Raw genomic sequence first — 18,954 nt, forward strand, 5'->3', positions numbered from 1 at the left:
TGAAGTCTGGATTGAAGTGGGGAGAGACACGAGGATGGGAGATCAGAGAGAAGGCTGATGCAGTAGTCCAGACGGGGAAGGATGAGAGCTTGAATGAGCAGGGTAGCGGTTGGGATGGTGAGGAAAGGACGGATCTTGGCAATGTTGCGGAGCTGAGACTCACAGGTTTTGGTGACGGCTTGGATGTGAGGGGTGAACGAGAGCGGAGTCGAGGATGACACCAAGGTTGCGGGCTTGTGAGACGGGAAGGATGGTAGTGCCGTCAACAGAGATGGGAAAGTCAGGGAGAGGGCAGGGTTTGGGAGGGAAGACAAGGAGTTCAGTCTTGGACATGTTGAGTTTTAGGTGGCGGGCAGACATCCAGATGGAGATGTCCTGAAGGCAGGAGGAGATGCGAGCCTGGAGAGAGGGGGAGAGAGCAGGGGCAGAGATGTAGATCTGGGTGTCATCAGCATAGAGATGATAGTTGAAGCCGTGGGAGCGAATGAGGTCACCAAGGGAGTGCGTGTAGATTGAGAACAGAAGGGGACCAAGCACTGAACCTTGGGGAACCCTCACAGTAAGAGGGTGGGAGGGGGAGGAGGAGCCTGCAAAAGAGACTGAGAAAGAACGACTGGAGAGATAAGAGGAGAACCAGGAGAAGACGGAGTCTGTGAAGCCAAGGTCAGATAGCGTGTTGAGGAGAAGGGGGTGGTCAACATAGAGAGACGGTCCCTACCCAACAGCGGGCTCACAGTCTAGAAGGGGGAGACAGACAACAAAAGAAAATATATAAACCAAATAAAATAGAATAAATATTAATTCAATCATATTTATTGAGCGCTTAGTGGGTGCAGAGCACTGGACTAAGCGCTTGGGAAGTCCAAGTTGGCAACATAGAGAGATGGTCCCTACCCAACAGCGGGCTCATAGTCTAGAAGGGGGAGACAGACAACAAAAGAAAATATATAAACCAAATAAAATAAATAGAATAAATATTCATTCATTCATTCAATCATATTTATTGAGCGCTTACTGTGTGCAGAGCACTGTACTAAGCGCTTGGGAAGTACAAGTTGGCAACATATAGAGACGGTCCCTACCCAACAGCGGGCTCACAGTCTAGAAGGGGGAGACAGACGACAAAACAAAACATGTGGACAGGTGTCAAGTCGTCAGAACAAATAGAATTAAAGGTAGATGCACGTCATTAACAAATTAAATAGAATAGTAAATATGTACAAGTAAAATAGAGTAATAGAGAAAGCATGGCTCAGTGGAAAGAGCATGGGCTTTGGAGTCAGAAGTCATGGGTTCAAATCTCATCTCCACCACTTGTCAGCTGTGTGACTTTGGGTAAGTCTCTTCACTTCTCTGGGCCTCAGTTACCTCATCTGTAAAATGGGGATGAAGACTGTGAGCCCCCGTGGGACAACCCGATCACCTTGTATCCCCCCCAGCGCTTAGAACAGTGCTTGGCTCCTAGTAAGCACTTAACAAATGCCACCATCACTATCATCATCACTTGGCGGAGCAAGGATTTGAACCCCTGACCTCTGACTCCCAAGCCCGTGCTCTTTCCACAACTTGCACTTCCCAAGCGCTTAATACAGTCAGAGTTCATGGGTTCAAATTCCGGCTCCGCCAATTGTCAGCTGTGTGACTTTGGGCAAGTCACTTCCCTTCTCTGGGCCTCAGTTCCCTCATCTGGAAAATGGGGATTAAGACTGAGGATGAGATGAGGAAACTGAGGCACAGAGACGGGAAGTGACTTGCTCAGCGTCACACAGCTGACAAGTGGCGTAGCTGGGATTTGAACCCATGACCTCTGACTCCCAAGCCCGGGGTCTTTCCACTGAGCCACGCTGCTTCTCAAGCCCATTGTGGACAGGGATCGTCTCTATTGGTGAATTTTACTTTCCAAGCGTTTAGTACAGTGCTCTGCACACAGTAAGTGCTCAATAAATGTTATTGAATGAATGACTACAGAAGGAGGGGACATGGGCTCCCACCAACAGGTAGTCCAGTTGGGAATTATTGCTCAGGAACTCGGAGATCTGTTCGGAGTTGGAGGTACGTATTTATTACTCTATTTTATTTGTACACATTTGTTGTATTTATTTTGTTAATATGTTTTGTTGTCTGTCTCCCCCTTTTAGACTGTGAGCCCACTGTTGGGTAGGGACTGTCTCTATATGTTGCCAACTTGTACTTCCCAAGCGCTTAGTCCAGTGCTCCGCACAAAGTAAGCGCTCAATAAATACAAATGAATGAATGACTGTGAGCCCCACATGAGACAACCTCATCTCCTTGTATTCCCCCAGCGCTTAGAACAGTGCTTTGCACATAGTAAGCGCTTAATAAATGCCATCATTATTATTATTATTATTATTACGGCTCTCTGCACACAGTAAGCACTCAATAAATACAATTGATTGATTGAATGAATGAGCCCACTGTTGGGTAGGGACTGTCTCTATATGTTGCCAACTTGTACTTCCCAAGCGCTTAGTCCAGTGCTCTGCACACAGTAAGCGCTCAATAAATACGATTGATTGATTGATTTATTGATTGATTGACTGACTGAATGAATGAGGCCACGCCTTCTCGTTACCCATCCCGCGCGCCTGCGCAAAGCTGGGAGGGGCGAAAAATTCCGCTGCGTCACGTGCCCCTCCCGGTGCGCCTGCGCAAGGAGAAAAAAATTCCGCTTCATCACGTGACCCGCCCCTGTGCGCATGCGCAAGGGGAAAAATTCCGCTTCGCCGTGCGACCCACCCCGCGCGCCTGCGCAAGGGGAGACAGCCCCGCTTCGTCACGTGACCCGCCCCGCGCCAGGGGAGAGAGCTCGGTTCGTCACGTGACCCGCCTCCCGCGCGCCTGCGCAGGGGGAGGAAAAAAAATTCCGCCGGGCGGGGCCCCGGGACTGCAGTTCCCGGCCTGCCCCGAAAGCGCCTGGTTTATAGCGCGTCATGGGGCGCCCCCGCCCCTCCCCCGCACCCCCGTCCTCCCCTCGGCGGAACGGCCTCGAGGGGGCGGGGCCTCCGGGCCGGGCCAAGATGGCGGCGGCGGCGAAGGCCACCCCCACGGACTCGCTGTCGTTCTGCCTGGAGCAGCTGGCGGGAGCGGCCGGGGGCCCGGAGCCGGCGGGCGACGAGGCCCCCCTGGGCCGCGCGCTCCTGGCGCTGCGCACGCGCCACGTGAAGGCCCAGGGCGGCATCGAGCGCTTCCGGGCGCGCGGCGGGCTCCGCCCCCTGCTGGCGCTGCTGCGGCGCGCGGCCGCCCAGGGCCCCGCCCCCCCGCCAGCCACGTCCACGGGCGCCGCGGGCCGCGAGACCCACGCGGGCCCCGCCTCTTCCACGACCACGTCGGCCTCCTCGGCCTCGGCCTCGGCGTCGACTACGACGACGACGCCCGCGCGCCTGCGCAGGACGCTCGACTTGGCGCTCAGCATTCTGGCCAACTGCTGCACTGAGGAGCCTTGCCGGACCGAAGTGCGCAGGCTCGGAGGCATCCTCTCCCTCGGTGAGCGCCCCGCCCCCCCACTCATTCATTCATTCATTCATTCATTCGTTCATCCATCCATTCATTCATTCGTCTTTCCTTCAAAGTTCGTTCATTCATTCTCCATTCGTTCATTCTTCCTTCTTTCACTCTTCCTTCCTTCATCCTACTTTCATTCTTCATTCATTCATTCATCTTGCCTTCATCGTTCCTTCATTTTTCCTTCATTCTCCATTCGTTCATTCTCCATTCATTCGTTCTTCTTTCCTTCCTTCATCCTACTTTCATTCTTTATTCATTCATCCTTCATTCATCCAGTCTTCATTCATTCATTCATCGTTCCTTCATTCTTCCTTCATTCATTCTTCCTTCCTTCACTCACTCTTCCTTTATTCATCCTTCTTTCATTCTTCATTCATTCATCGTTCCTTTATTCTTCATTCATTCATCGTTCCTTCATTCTTCATTCATTCATTCACTCTTCCTTCATTCGTCCTTCTTTCATTCTTCATTCACTCATCCTTTCATTCATTCATCATTCCTTCATCCTTCCTTCCTTCATTTCTTCATCCATCGTTCCTTCATTCTTCCATCCTTCCTTCCTTCATTCATCGTTCCTTCATTCTTCCTTCCTTCCTTCCTTCATTCATCGTTCCTTCATTCTTCCTTCCCTCTTCCTCCTTCATTCATCATTCCTTCATTCTTCCTTCCTTCATCGTTCATTCATTCATCCTTCTTTTATTCTTCATTCATTCATCCATTCTTCCTTCACTCTTCCTTCATTCATCCTTCTTTCATTCTTCATTCATTCATCGTTCCTTCCTTTCTTCCTTCCTTCCTTCTTCATTCCTTCATTCTTCATTCATTTTTCCTTCCTTTATTCTTCATTCATTCTTTTTTCCTTCCTTCCTTCCTTCATTCATTCTTCCTTCATCCTTCATTCATAATAATAATAATGGCATTTATTAAGCTCTTGCTATGTGCAAAGCACTGTTCTAAGCACTGGGGAGGGTACAAGGTGATCAGGTTGTCCCACTGGGGGGATCACAGTCTTTATCCCCATTTTTCAGATGAGGGAACTGAGGCCCAGAGAGGTGAAGTGACTTGTCTAAAGCCACACAACTGACAATTGGCGGAGCGGGATTTGAACCCATGACCTCTGACTCCAAAGCCCATGCTCTTTCCACCGATCCACGCTGCATCATCCTTCATTCTTTCATCCACCCTTCCTTCATCCTTCCTTCCTTCCTTCATTCATCCTTCCTTCATTCTTCCTTCTTGCATTCATTCTTCCTTCATTCATTCTTCCTTCCTCCATTCATTCACTCAGTCCTTTTTATTGAGCCCTTACTTTGGGCAGAACACTGTACTAAGCGCTTGGGAAAGTACACCACAAACAATAAGCAGACCCATTCCCTGCCCACAATGAGCTTACAGTCTAGAGGGGGGAGGCCTTCATTCATGCAGTCGTATTTATTGAGCCATTACTGTGGGCAGAGCTCTGTACTAAGCACTTGGGAAAGTACACCACAAACAATAAGCAGATGCATTCCCTGCCCAAATACGAGCTTGTAGTCTAGAGGGAGGAGACAGTCATTCATTCATTCAATCAATCGTATTTATTGAACGCTTACTGTGGGCAGAGCTCTGTACTATGCGCTTGGGAAAGTACACTACAGACAATAAGCAGACACATTCTCTGCCCATAACAAGCTAGCACAGAGGGGGGAGACATTTATTCATTCATTCAGTCGTATTTATTGAGCACTTAACATTCATTCATTCAATTGGGTTTATTAAGTGTTTACTATGGGCAGAGTTCAGCACTAAGCGCTTGGGAAAGTACAGTACAAACAATAAGCAGACACATTCCCTGCTCACAACGAGCTTGCAGTCTGGGGGGTAGACATTCATTCATTCATTCATGCAATCATATTTATTGAATGCTCAACATTCATTCTTTCATTCAGTTGTATTGAGCGCTTACTGTGGGCAGAGGTCTGTACTAAGCACTTGGGAAAGTACAATACAAATAAGCAGACACATTCCCTGCCCACAGTGAGCTTGTACTCAGCGCTTAGAACAGTGCTTGGCACATAGTAAGCGCTTAACAAATACCATCATTATTATTATTATTAGAGGGGGGAGACATTCATTCATTCAATCGTATTTATTGAGCACTTACTCTGGGCAGAGCACTGTACTAAGCACTTGGAAAGTACAATTTGGCAACAGAGACAGTCCCTACCCAACAACAGGCTCACAGAGACATCAATACAAATAAATACATTAATTATCATCATCATCATAATAATAATTGTATTTGTTAAGCACTTAATACTACTAGTAATGATGATGATGATGGTATTTGTCAGGTGCTTACTATGTGCCAAGCACTGTTCTAAGCAGTGGGGTAGATACAAGGCTCACAGTCTTCATCCCCATTTGACAGATGAGGTAACTGAGGAGCAGAGAAGTTGAGTGGCCTACCCAAGGTCACACAGCAGACAAGTGGTGGGATTAGAACCCACGTCCTCTGACTCCCAAGCCCGTGCTCTTCTCTAATTAAAGATACGTACATAAGCGTTCTGTCCCCTCCTCCCCTTTCCTCCCTCTTTCCGCCCTCCTTCAATTTACAGTGTTGGGGCATTTTAATCAATCAATCAATCAGTCAATCAGATGGCAACATATAGAGACAGTCCCTACCCAACAGTGGGCTCACAGTCTAAAGCCTTGTGAAGTTTGTGTGAGCCCATTGTTGGGTAGGGACCGTCTCTATATATCCCCAACTTGTACTTCCCAAGTGCTTAGTACAGTGCTCTGCACACAGTAAGCGCTCAATAAATACGATTGAATGAATGAATAAATGATAAGTCCCCAAAGCCCTCCCATGGATGACATTATTGTTTGGGAGAGGCCCCGCCTCCACTCAGAAAGGAAAACTATTTCCCATGAATCAGGCTTCGATCCTAGTCATTCAATCACATTTATTGAGTGCTTACTGTGTGCAGAGCACTGTACTAAGCGCTTGGGAGAGTACAGTACAATATACAAACACATTCCCTGCCCACAACGAGCTCACAGTCTACAGACTTAATGTCCGTCTCCCCCGGCTAGACCGTAAGCTCCTTGTGGGCAGGAAATGTGTCTGGTCATCATTATATTGTAATCTCCGAAGCGATTAGTACAGTGCTAAACACGCAGGAAGCACTTAATAAATACGAACGAATGAATCATCAATGTCACAGATAATTTGCTGCTTTCTGAGCTCTACCAGGTGGCCTTTAGCGCTGTGTTTGCGAAGCAGCGTGCTGTAGTAGAAAGAGCAAGGTCCTGGGAGTAAGAGGACCTGGGTTCTAATCCAGACTCTGCCACATGTCTGCTGTGTGACTGGGGAAGTCACTTCACTTCTCTGTGCCTCAGTTTCCTCAACTGTAAAATGGGGGTTCAGTACCCGTTCTTCCACCTAATGAGACTGTGAGCCCCGTGTGGGACAGGAACTCTGCCTGACCTGATTAATTTGATGTACCCCAGTGCTTAGAACAGTGATCGACACGTAGTAAGTGCTCAATAAATACCAATATTATTATTTGTTTTGTTCTAGGCCCCCTTGGGCTAGACGTTCCTTCTGGCGATGTCACAGTACAGTTTTGTGATTTAGCAGATTATCTCTGTGTTGCCTTCAAAAGACATTAAGGATTGGACTCAGCAGCCTCCCAATTCATCAGTGGTATTTATTGAGCACTCATTGTATGTGGAACACTTTGTATATTACAATAGAATTGGTAGATTCAACCCCTGCCCATAAGGAGCTTACTATCTAAAGGGAGAGACAGACAATGAAATAAATAACAGATGGGGAAATGGATAGAGAAGCAACATGGCTTAGTGGAAAGGGCCCGGGCTTGGGAGTCAGAGGTCGTGGGTTCTCATCCCGGCTCCGCCACTTGTCAGCCGTGTGACTTTGGCCAAGTCATTTCACTTCTCTGTGCCTCAGTGACCCCATCTGTAAAATGCAGATTAAGACTGTGAGCCCCATGTGGGGCCACCTGATCACCCTGTATCTATCCCAGCGCTTAGAACAGTGCTTAGTAATAATAATAATAATGGCATTTGTTAAGCGCTTACTATGTGTAAAGCACTGTTCTAAGTGCTGGGAGAGATACAAGGTGATCACGTTGTCCCAGGTGGGGCTCACAGTCTTCAGCCCCATTTTACAGATGAGGTAACAGGCTCAGAGAAGTTAAGTGACTTGCCCATGGTCACACAGCAGATACGTGGGGGAGCTGGGATTTGAACCCATGACCTCGGGCTCCCAAGCCCGGGCTCTTTCCACTGAACCACGCTGCTTCTCAAGAACCCCAGAGAGCCCCAAGAGACCTAGAGCTCCAGCAGTTCCCAGAGCCCAAGAGCCCCAAAGCACAGAGGCCACGAACCCAAGGAGCCCCCCAGAGACCTAAGAGCCCCAAGGCCCCAGAAGCCCCAGAGCAAGCGCTTAGTAAGTAATCGCTTAGCAAATGCCATCATCATTAACAAATAAGGATATGTAACCAAGTATAATAAGAATAATAATAATAATGGTGGTGTTTGTTAAGCGCTTACTATGTGCAAAGCACTGCTCTAAGCGCTGGGGGGGACACTACAAGGTGATCAGGTTTTTCCACTTGGGGCTCACAGTCTTAATCCCAATTATGTTGCCAATTTGTACTTCCCAAGCGCTTAGTACAGTGCTCTGCACACAGGAAGCGCTCAATAAATACGATTGATGATGATGATCCCCATTTTACAGATGAGGTAACTGAGGCACAGAGAAGTTAAGTGGCTTGCCCAAGGTCACGCAGCTGCCAAGCGGCGGAGTGGTAGACACAATCCCTGCCCGTAAGAATCTTAGCTTCTAGACTGTGAGCCCACTGTTGGGTAGGGACCGTCTCTAGATGTTGCCAACTTGTACTTCCCAAGCGCTTAGTCCAGTGCTCTGCACACAGTAAGCGCTCAATAAATACGATTGATTGATTAGAGGGAGAGATGGGCATTAAAATTAATTAAAGATAGGGGAAATGGCAGGCAACAAAGATATCTAAGCACTCTGTGAGTGCCGTGAGTGTCAAATGGGAAAAGGTAGAGCAACATATTAAGTACTTGGGAGAATGCAGTAGAGTTAGTAGATCATCATCATTCATTCATTCAATCGTATGTATTGAGCGCTTACTGGGCGCAGAGCACTGGGCTAAGCGCCCGGGAAGTCCAAGTTGGCAACATCTAACCCAACAGCGGGCTCACAGGCTAGACGGGAGAGACAGACAAAACAAAACATATTAACCAAATAAAAGAGCTCACCTCCTCCAAGAACTGTGAGCCCACTGTTGGGTAGGGACTGTCTCTATATGTTGCCAACTTGTACTTCCCAAGCGCTTAGTACGGTGCTCTGCACACAGTCAGCGCTCAATAAGTATGACTGACTGAATGAATGAATGTTGCCAAGTTGTACTTCCCAAGCGCTTAGTACAGTGCTCTGCGCACAGTAAGCGCTCAGTAAATACAATTGAATGAATGAATCATCATCATCATCAATCGTATTTATTGAGCGCTTACTATTTGCAGAGCACTATACTAAGCACTTGGGAAGTACAAATTGGCAACATCTAGAGACAGTCCCTACCCAACAGTGGGCTCACAGTCTAAAAGGGGGAGACAGAGAACAAAACCAAACATACTAACAAAATAAAATAAATAGAATAGATATGTACAAATAAAATAAATAAATAAATAGAGTAAAAAATATGTACAAACATATATACATATATACAGGTGCTGTGGGGAAGGGAAGAAGGTAAGATGGGGGGATGGAGAGGGGGACGAAGGCTCATCTCCAGGATTTCTCTTCTTGTCTCCCCGTCCCCTCCCCAATTCCTTTCTCGCAGTGAACATCTTGCAATGCATAAGGACCGACAGCATCCAGAACCGCACAGCCCGAGCCCTGGGGAATCTGGCCATGGAGCCTGACTGCTGTGTAGACATCCACCTGGCTGGTGAGGACGGGGGCGGGGGGGCAGGCCAGCCAGCCTGCCTGGGTTTGGGAAAGGCAGGTAGGGCTGGAGAGCAGAATGGGTGGTCCCTACGGAGGGATGATAATAGAACAGTGCTTTGCACATAGTAAGCGCTTAATAAATGCCATCATCATTATTATTATTATTATTATTATTATTATTATTACGGTGGTGGTATTTGTTAAGCGCTTGCTATGGGCCAAGCACCGTTCTAAGCGCCGGGGCGGATACAAGGTAATCAGGTTGTCCCATGTGGGGCTCTCAGTCTTCATCCCCATTTCACAGGTGAGGGAACTGAGGCCCAGAGAAGTTTAGCGACTTGCCCCGAGTCACACAACTGACAAATGGCAGAGCCGGGATTCGAACCCGCGACCTCTGACTCCCCAAGCCCGGGCTCTTTCCACCAAGCCTCGCTGTTTCTCCGATGAGGGATCGTCATCATCAATCGTATTTATTGAGCGCTTACTGTGTGCAGAGCACTGCACTAAGCGCTTGGGAAGTCCAAGTTGGCAACATACAGAGGCGGTCCCTACCCAACAGTGGGCTCACAGTCTAGAAGGGGAAGACAGAGAACAAAACCAAACGTACTAACAAAATAGGGAAAGGGAGGAAGAAGTGGTACGTGGCTTGGTGGAAAGAGTACGGGCTTGGGAGTCAGAGGTCGTGGGTTCTAATGCCGACTCTGCCACGTATCAGCTGTGTGACTTTGGGCAAGTCACTTACCTTCTCTATGCCTCAATTACTTCACCTGTAAAATGCAGATTAATAATAATAATGGCATTTATTAAGCGCTTACGATGTGCCAAGCACTGTGAGCCCCCCGTGGGACGATCTGATTACCTTGTATCTCCCCCAGCGCTTAGAACGGTGCTTGGCACATAGTAAGTGCTTAACAAATACCATCATTATTATTATTAGAGCCCAGTCCAGGGAGTTGGGAGACCTGGGTTCTAATCCCACCTCTGCCATTTGCCTACTCCGTAACCTTGGACCGGCCGTTTCTTTAAGCCCCGCTTTCCTCAGCTATAAAATGGGGATTGAATCCTCGTTCCCCCTCTGGCTTAGCCTATAAATCCCACGCGGGACAGGGACTGTGTCCAAACTACTGAGCGTGGCTCGGCGGAAAGAGCCGGGGCGTGGGAGCCAGAGGTTATGGGTTCTAATCCCGGCCCTGCCCCTTGTCAGCCGTGCGGCCTCGGGAAGTCGCTCAACTTCTCTGTGCCTCGGTTACCTCATCTGTAATGAGCGAGGACTGTGAGCCCCGCGTGGGACAACCTGATCGTCCTGTATCCCCCCAGTGCTTAGCACCAAGCAGGCGGGCAACCAACGCCCAGTGACGGCAGTGAGGGGTGAGGACCGGTGGAGGAGGGGGGCCCGGGCGTGGAAGGGCAGAGTTAGCTCTCTGGTGGTTCCCGACCCTTGTCGCCCGCAGCCGCCGTGCCCGTCCTGGTGGAGACGCTGACCACCTCTCAGGACCTCCAGTGCCTCCAGAGCGTGGTCCGTGCCCTCCGCAACCTGGCGGACTCGCCCCAGCACCGCCTGGCCTTGGCCCAGCAAGGGGCGGTGCGGCCCCTGGCCGAGCTCCTGGCCACCACCTCGGACCTCCCGCTGACCTGCGCCCTGACCCGGGCCCTCCTGGAGCTGAGCCGGGGCTGCTCCCGGGCCTGCGCCGAGCAGCTGAGCCTCGGGGGAGGCTTAGGCCCGCTGGTCAACCTGGCTACCCACCCCAAGCGGGCCGTGCGGGAGGCGGCTATCTTGACCCTGGCCAACCTCTGCGCCCAGGGTCTGGTCCGGCCGGCCCTGGGCAACGCGGGGGGCGTGGAGGTGCTGCTGCAGGAACTGCGGCGGAGGCGGGGGCCCGACGGGACGTCCCCAGCCTCCCAGCAGCCCCTGGTGCGGGCCGTCTGCCTCCTGTGTCGGGAGTCCATTAACCGGCTCCGGCTGCGGGAGGGTGGGGGCCTGGAGCTGCTCATGTCCCTGCTGAGGGACCCCCGGGCCGGGGCCTCCCACCCTCGGGTGGTGGCCGCCCTGGTCGGCTTCCTGTACGACACGGGGGCCCTGGGCCGGCTCCAGGCTCTGGGCCTGGTCCCGCTGCTGGCCGGGCAGCTTGGGGGCGAGGTGGGGGACGAAGAAGAAGAGGGACGTGAAGCTGCCTCTTGGGATTTCCCCGAGGAGCGGACGCCTGGGCCTGCCGAGGCCGGGAGCTTCCGGAGTCTCCAGTAAGCAACTGCTCCAGTCCCCTTTCTCCTCTCGTTCCGGATTCCTCCCCAGCCCCGACCTCTCCGTTCCCCCCACCGCCTCCCTCTTCCCTCCCGGCCTCCTCCGTCCCCTCCGCCCTCTGATTTCGTGCTCCACACCCGGCCCCTTGAGGAAGCCCTCAGCGGCGGCGGGGCCGAGTTCCCCCCGGGCGATGGATTGGTCGGCCGAGCCCTTCCAGCCTGCCGACCGCCCGTCCGTCTTTCCGTCCGTGTGTCTGTCCCTCCCTTTCTCCCGTCCCCTTCGTCGTCAGGTCTTGGCTTGTCTCCGAAGGCTATGCCGCCGGCCCCGAGGACATCTCCCCCGACTGGTCTCCGGAGCACTGCCCTCTGCCCGACTCCTCCGAACCGCCGGCCCTCCCCGCCCGACCCCTTCAGTTTCGTCGCTCCCGCGAGGGCTCCTCCCCGATCCTTCCCCAGACTCCGACTTGGGCCACAAAGAGCCGAGCGTCTCCCGATCCCCAGGCTCCCAGCCCCTCCCGGTTGCCCCGGGAGGCCCCCAGCCCCTCCCAGTTGCCCTCGAGCTCTAACCAGTTGCTTCCCAGTGTGTCTCAGGAGAGCGGCAGACCTTCCTGTGACACCCTTAGCCCTCTCCAGGCCCCGCGGCACCCCCCTAGCCTGCCCAGTCCCCCTGCAGAGCCCTCCACCTCACCCAAGGAGGCCAGAAACGTTTCCCAGAAAGCCCCAGGACGGGGCGAAGAACCGTGGGGGAGGGAAGGGCCGGCGCTGCTGCTCCTGTCTCGCTTCTCCCAAGCCCCCGACCCGAGCGGGGCCCTGGTGACTGGGCCGGCGCTCCAGGGGCTGCTGGGCTACGTGACGGGAGCCCCCGGCCCCCCGAACCCCCGGGCCTTGCGCATCCTGTCCCGCTTGACGTGCAACCCCGCCTGCCTGGAGGCCTTCGTCCGCAGCTACGGAGCCGCCCTGATCAGGGCCTGGCTGGTCCTGGGCATCGCCCCCGAGGACTGGGGGCTGCCCTGGACCACAGCCACCGCCAACCCCGGGGGGCGACCGGGCAGCCGGAGGCACAGGGAGCTCGGTGAGTGAAGGCTAGCCCGCGGCCGGCTGGTTTCCTGGCTTCCGATTCCCTTCTGGGACCCCCGCCCCTCCCGCTCCAGCCCGCCCACCCGCCCGCCTCCATTCCTGCTTCTCTCCCAGGACGCAGGCAGCCTGCCACCGTCCTGACTTGCCCCCCCTCAGTGAATGTCGACTGACTGACTCCCAGAACCCAGGTACCCCGCCCTCCCGCCCCCTCTCCGCCCTCCCGCCTCACCTCGGCAGCGTCCGGCCCTCCTCACCCCCCCGCTTCCTCTCAGGTGAAATGCTGCTCCAGAACCTGACCGTCCAGGCCGAGTCGCCCTTCGGGGTGGGCGCCCTCACCCACCTGCTGCTCTCGGGGACCCAGGAAGACCGAGTGGCTTGCGCCTTGACTCTGCCCTTCATCTGCAAGTGAGAGGGGGTCGTGGGGGGCCGGCGAACCCGACCCGGCTTGGGGGGAAGCGCCGGAAGCGCACGGGAGAGGGAGCTTCTGGGGGTAGGGGTACACCCCGGGAGGAGGGCCGGAGGGGACCGCCAACTCTGGGAGTTAAAGGAAGGCCGAGGGGCCTCTCCCCTCCACCTGACCTCTTTCTTCCGCCCTGTCTCTTCCTCCAGGAAGCCTTCCCTCTGGCGCCGCCTCCTCCTGGACCAGGGTGGCCTGCGGCACCTTCTGACGGCCCTGCCCCGCCCTGTGCCCCATCCACTCTTCCTCTTCTTTGCAGCCGACTCCCTCTCTTGCCTCCAGCGCTTGGTCTCCGCCTCGTCCAGCCCGTCCTCCCCAGGCCTCCTCTCTCCGGCTCCCGTCCCGCCCGATCTCCCCTCCCCGGCCTCCGACGCCGCCACCGCCGTAGCCTCCGGTCCTCTGGCCTCCCCTTGCCTCTACCTCCCCGTGACGGGCCCCACGCCCTCCCGCCCGCCGGACCTTCACTTCCTCCTGGACTGCGGGCTCCGCCTGCCTGCTCTCCGGGCCTCGGCCGCGGCCGCCTCCCCCTTCTTCCGCGCCCTGCTGCTGGGGGGCTTCGCTGAGGCGCGGCTGGCCGTGGTCCCCCTGCGGGGGCTGTCGCCGGGGGCGGCCCTCCCCATCCTCCACCACCTGCACGGTTGCCGGGGCTGCGGCGCCACGGCCCGGGCGGTCCCCCCGGCCGGCGCTCCCCTGGTGGGCTCCGAGGTGGAGGAGGCCCTGGAGGCCGCCGGCCGCTTCCTCCTGCCCGGCCTGGAAGAGGAGCTGGAGGAGGCCGTGGGCCGGGCGCGGCTGGGCCCCCACTCCCCGCCCGAGGCGGCCGGCGAGGTCTTCCGGCTGGGGGGGGCCCCGGCTGGCGGCCCGTTGCGCCCTGTGGACGCTGGGGCCCGGGCTGAGCCCCCGGGGGAGGGCCGCGGCCCTGGCGGGGCTGGTCGAGGCCGCGGGGGAGGACGTGGGACCGCTGGCCGAGGCTCTGCTCGGGGCCGTGAACGGGGCCGTCTAGACGGGACCCTGCCCTGGCTGCTCTGGCCTCGAGGTGACACCCTCTAGGTTGAAGGGACTGGGGGACTCTATAGGACGTCCTCTCCGGGGCCACAGAGGAGTCCGACTTGGCGTTCGCTCGCCGTGCGGGCCGTGAAGCCGGAGCAACGTCCTCGGGGGCGGCGGGAAACGAGGGGGCACCGGGCCTCCTCCCGCGGCGAGGTTCTGTGCGGGTGGGCGAGCGGGCCCCGGTAGAGGAATGGAGGGGAAAGGGGAGCATCTCCCTCCTCCTCCAGCAGCTCTGTGTGTCAGGGGCCCGCCCTTCTGCCGAAGCAGGAACAGGAGCCGAGGCCTGTTGGGGGGCAAAGAGGAGAGGTTGGGGTACAGGGGCCGGCCTCAGTCATCCCAGACTGAGTTGTCCCGGGGCAAGAAGAAGCCGGGGGCTTGGGCGGACTGATGGGGTGGTTCCCTGGTGGGAGAGACCTTGGGCGGCCAGGAGTTAGCTGTGAAGGTGGGGAAAAACCAGCAAGCGCAGCTTGGGCTATTAAAGGCTCCCGAGTGTGGTCCTCCTGCGTCTGGTTCTTCTTCACGCCCTCCCGCCCCTCTAATGTCAGCTCTGGCCTACTGTTTGGCCCGCCGTCACTGCTCTGGGCCGGCCCCGCCTCGGCCCTGGGCCGCGGGACGGGAAGGGGCAGCCAGGGTTGGCGTCGAGGTGGGAGTTGGCCCACGTTGTGGGGCCAAATGGGGGGCCGGCGATTCTCCTCACCTCCATCCCCTGACCCCGTCATCATCAATCGTATTTATTGAGCGCTTACTATGTGCAGAGAGATCCCCGGCCCCCCTCGCCTTAGAGAAGCAGCGTGGCTCAGGGGAAGTTGGATATGTTGCCGACTCGTACTTCCCAAGCGCTTAGTACAGTGCTCTGCGCACAGGAAGCGCTCAATAAATATGATTGAATGAATAATAATGATGATGGCATTTGTTAAGCGCTTGCTATGTGCAAAGCACTGTTCTAAGCGCTGGGCGGGATACAGTGTGATCACGTTGTCCCACGTGGGGCTCACAGTCTTAACCCCCGTTTTTACAGATGAGGTAACAGGCTCAGAGAAGTGACTTGCCCAAGGTCCCACAGCAGACTTGAACTGGGATTCGAACCCATGACCTCTGACTCCAAAGCCCGGGCTCTTCCCACTGAGCCACGCTGCTTCTCATGAGTGAGTGAAAGAGCACACGGTTTGGAGTCAGAGGTCATGGGTTCGAATCCCTGCTACGCCACATGCCACTGTGTGACCGTGGGCAAGTCACTTCTCTGAGCCTCAGTTCCCTCATCTGTAAAATGGGGATGAAGACTGTGAGCCCCACGTGGGACAACCTGATCACTTTGTATCCCCACCCCAGCGCTTAGAACAGTGCTTTGCACGTAGTAAGCGCTTAACAAATGCCAACAGTATTATTATTGTCCCCGGCTCTGCCCCCAGCTCCGCCCCTCCAGCTGCGTCGTGGCTGTGCATCCAACCCTCATCGTTGGTGGGCTGGGGTGGGGCTGGCCAGGCGGGCATTCCCCGCCATTAGGAGCAGCACGGCCGAGCTTGGGAGTCCGAGGTCGTGGGTTCAAATCCCGGCACCGCCACTTGTCTGCCGTGTGGCCTTGGGCAACTCACTTCTCTGGGCCTCAGTTCCCTCATCTGTAAAATGGGGATTGAGACTGTGAGCCCCACGTGGGCCAACCTGATCACCTTGTAATAATAACAGTAGTACTTGTTAAGCGCTAAGTGCCAAGCACTGTTTTACCCCAGTGCTTAAAACAGTGCTTGGAACATAGTAAGCACTTAAATATCATATTATTATCAGCTCAACATGTTGGTCGACCCCTCTTCGCTGGTGCGGTTCCTGGGAAGGTCCCCGGGGTGGGGGGGGGGGGGGCGGGGGGGACCAATGACCCCCATTCCCTGTCCCTGGGGAGGGACCAGTGTGCTGGGAAGAGGGGGAAGGAAGACGCCCAATACTGGTCCAGAAACGCGTCCACACTGCCCACAGCGTTGTGGATTAGCCAGGAAAACGCCGTCACCGAGCGGCCTGTCTCCCCCCTCCACCTCCACAAGCCTAGGACTTCCAGTGCCTGAGACCAAGGGGCCATACATGTGTATGTATGTAGGGGTGTGTGCAGTGTGGTGTGTGTCTTTAGCAGGGGTGTGTGTAGTGTGCTCTGTGTGTGTGTGTCTGGCTGGGGTGTGGGCAGTTTTGAGTGTGTGTTTCTTTGGGGTGGGTGCAGTGTGGTGGGTGTCTTTAGCAGGGGTGTGTGTAGTGTGCTCTGTGTGTGTGTGTGTGTGTGTGTGTGTGTCTGGCTGGGGTGTGGGCAGTTTTGAGTGTGTTTCTTTGGGGTGGGTGCAGTGTGGTGGGTGTCTTTAGCAGGGGTGTGTGTAGTGTGCTCTGTGTGTGTGTGTGTGTGTGTGTGTGTCTGGCTGGGGTGTGGGCAGTTTTGAGTGTGTGTTTCTTTGGGGTGGGTGCAGTGTGGTGGGTGTCTTTAGCAGGGGTGTGTGTAGTGTGCTCTGTGTGTGTGTGTGTGTGTGTGTGTCTGGCTGGGGTGTGGGCAGTTTTGAGTGTTTCTTTGGGGTGGGTGCAGTGTGGTGTGTGTGTGTGTGTGTCTTTGGCTAGGGTGTGTGCAGTGTCATGGGTATGTGTGCAGTGTGGAGGGTGTGGCTGGGATGAGTGCAATCTTTTGTGTGTGGTTTTGGGGGCGTGTGTGTGTCTGGCCAATAATAACGATGGCATTTATAAAGTGCTTACTCTGTGCAAAGCACTGTTCTAATTTCTGGGGAGGTTACAAGGTGATCAGGTTGTCCCACGGGGGGCTCCCAGTCTTCATCACCATTTTACAGATGAGGTAACTGAGGCCCAGAGAATAATAATGGCATTTATTAAGCGCTTACTATGTGCAAAACACTGTTCTAAGCGCTGGGGAGGTTACAAGGTGATCAGGTTGTCCCACGGGGGGCTCACAGTCTTCATCCCCATTTTACAGATGAGGTAACTGAGGCCCAGGGAATAATAATAACGATGGCATTTATTAAGCACTTACTATGCAAAAAGCACTGTTCTAAGCACTGGGGAGGTTACAAGGTGATCAGGTCGTCCCACATGGGGCTTATAGTCTTAATCCCCATTTTCCAGATGAGGGAACTGAGGCCCAGAGAAGTGAAGTGACTTGCCCAAAGTCACACAGCTGCCAATTGGCGGAGCTGGGATTTGAACCCCTGACCTCTGGCTCCCAAGCCCGGGCTCTTTCCACTGAGCCACGCTGTAATCACCTTGTATTTCCCCCCCCTCCCCCCCAGCGCTTAGAACAGTGCTCTGCACACAGTAAGCGCTCAATAAATACGGCTGAATGAATGAATAATAATTGCGGTATTTGTGAAGTCCGGTTTTGGGTAGGGACTGTCTCTATGTGTTGCCGACTTGTACTTCCCAAGTGCTTAGTACAGTGCTCTGCACACAGTAAGCGCTCAATAAATACGATTGATTGATTGATTGATTGATTGAAGTGCTTTCTATGTGCCAGGCACCGTACTAAAGCCCTGGGTGGATATACGCAAATTGGATTAGATTTATGGGGCTTGGCTGGGGTGTGTGCAATGTGTGTCCGTCTTTGGGGTGGGGACAGTTTGTTTTGTGTGTGTGTGTGTGTGTCTTTGGCGGGGTGGATGGGGTGTGTGTGTGTTTGTGTGTGTCTGGCTGGAGTGGATATAGTGTGCTGTGTATATGTCTTTGGCTGGGGTGGATGCTCTGTGTGTGTGAGTCTGGCTGGGGTGGTTTCATTGTGCTGTATGTGTCTTTGGAGTGAGCTCTGTGTGTGTGTGTGTGTGTGTGTGTGTGTGGCCGGGGTGGGTGCTGTGAGTGTGTGTGAGCGTGAGTCTGGCTGGGTTGGGTGTATTGTGCTGTGTGCGTGTCTTTGGCTGGAGTGGGCACGGTGTGCTGCGTGTGTGTCTGGCTGGCTGGGGTGTGCGCAGTGTGCTGTGTGTGTGTGAGTCATTGGCTGGGGTATGCGCCGTGTGTGTGTGTGTGTGTGTGTGTGTGAGAGAGAGAGAGAGAGAGAGAGAGCGAGAGAGGGAGAGACTGGCTGGGTTGGGTTCATTGTGTGTGTCTTTGGCTGGAGTGGGCACAGTGTGCTCTGTGTGTGTGTGTGTGTGTGTGTCATTGGCTGGGGTGTGCGCAGTGTGCTGTGTGTGTATGCGTGTGTGTCTGGCGGGCTGTGTGCAGTGTGGCGCTGTGTGTGTGTGAGAGGCTTTGACTGGGGTGGCTTCATTGTGCTGAGTGTCTTTGGCTGGAGTGGGTGCAGTGTGCTCTGTGTGTGTGTGTGTGTGTGTGTGTGTGTGTGAGTGAGAGAGAGAGAGAGTGTGAGAGAGAGAGAGAGAGTGTGTGTGTGTGTGTGGTGTGTGTGTGTGTGTGGCTGGGGTGGGCGCTGTGTGGCTCGTTGAATTCCCGGGTTTTGCCGGCTGGTTAGGAAACTGGCTGGGAGTCTCGGTTTGCGGGCCGGGTGTCTGTCAGCCTATTTGTGTGGGGGGGGGTGGGGTGGGGGGGACAGGGTCCCTGGGTGTAGGTGTCCGTCCCTCCCTCCCCGGGCTCCCCTCTCCGGGCTCCCCGGGCCCCCCCAGCCCGCCCGGCCGGCCCGGCTTCCTTACATGGTCACGGCCGG

The 18,954-nt window shown here is 54.8% G+C and overlaps 1 protein-coding gene across 1 annotated transcript; it reads left to right on the top strand.

Moving 5' to 3' along the window:
* The first annotated feature begins 3,010 nt into the window (after positions 1 to 3,010).
* On the top strand, positions 3,011 to 14,831 carry ARMC5 (armadillo repeat containing 5). The gene is given in 7 exon segments (XM_038763776.1): positions 3,011 to 3,504; positions 9,405 to 9,512; positions 10,963 to 11,749; positions 12,040 to 12,821; positions 13,099 to 13,231; positions 13,436 to 14,120; positions 14,122 to 14,831. Coding segments are annotated over 7 exon segments (3,123 nt in total). The 5' UTR covers positions 3,011 to 3,038; the 3' UTR covers positions 14,284 to 14,831.
* Positions 14,832 to 18,954: the final 4,123 nt, after the last annotated feature.

Source organism: Tachyglossus aculeatus, chromosome 21 (genome assembly GCF_015852505.1).
Source record: "Tachyglossus aculeatus isolate mTacAcu1 chromosome 21, mTacAcu1.pri, whole genome shotgun sequence".
Taxonomy (NCBI): domain Eukaryota; kingdom Metazoa; phylum Chordata; class Mammalia; order Monotremata; family Tachyglossidae; genus Tachyglossus; species Tachyglossus aculeatus.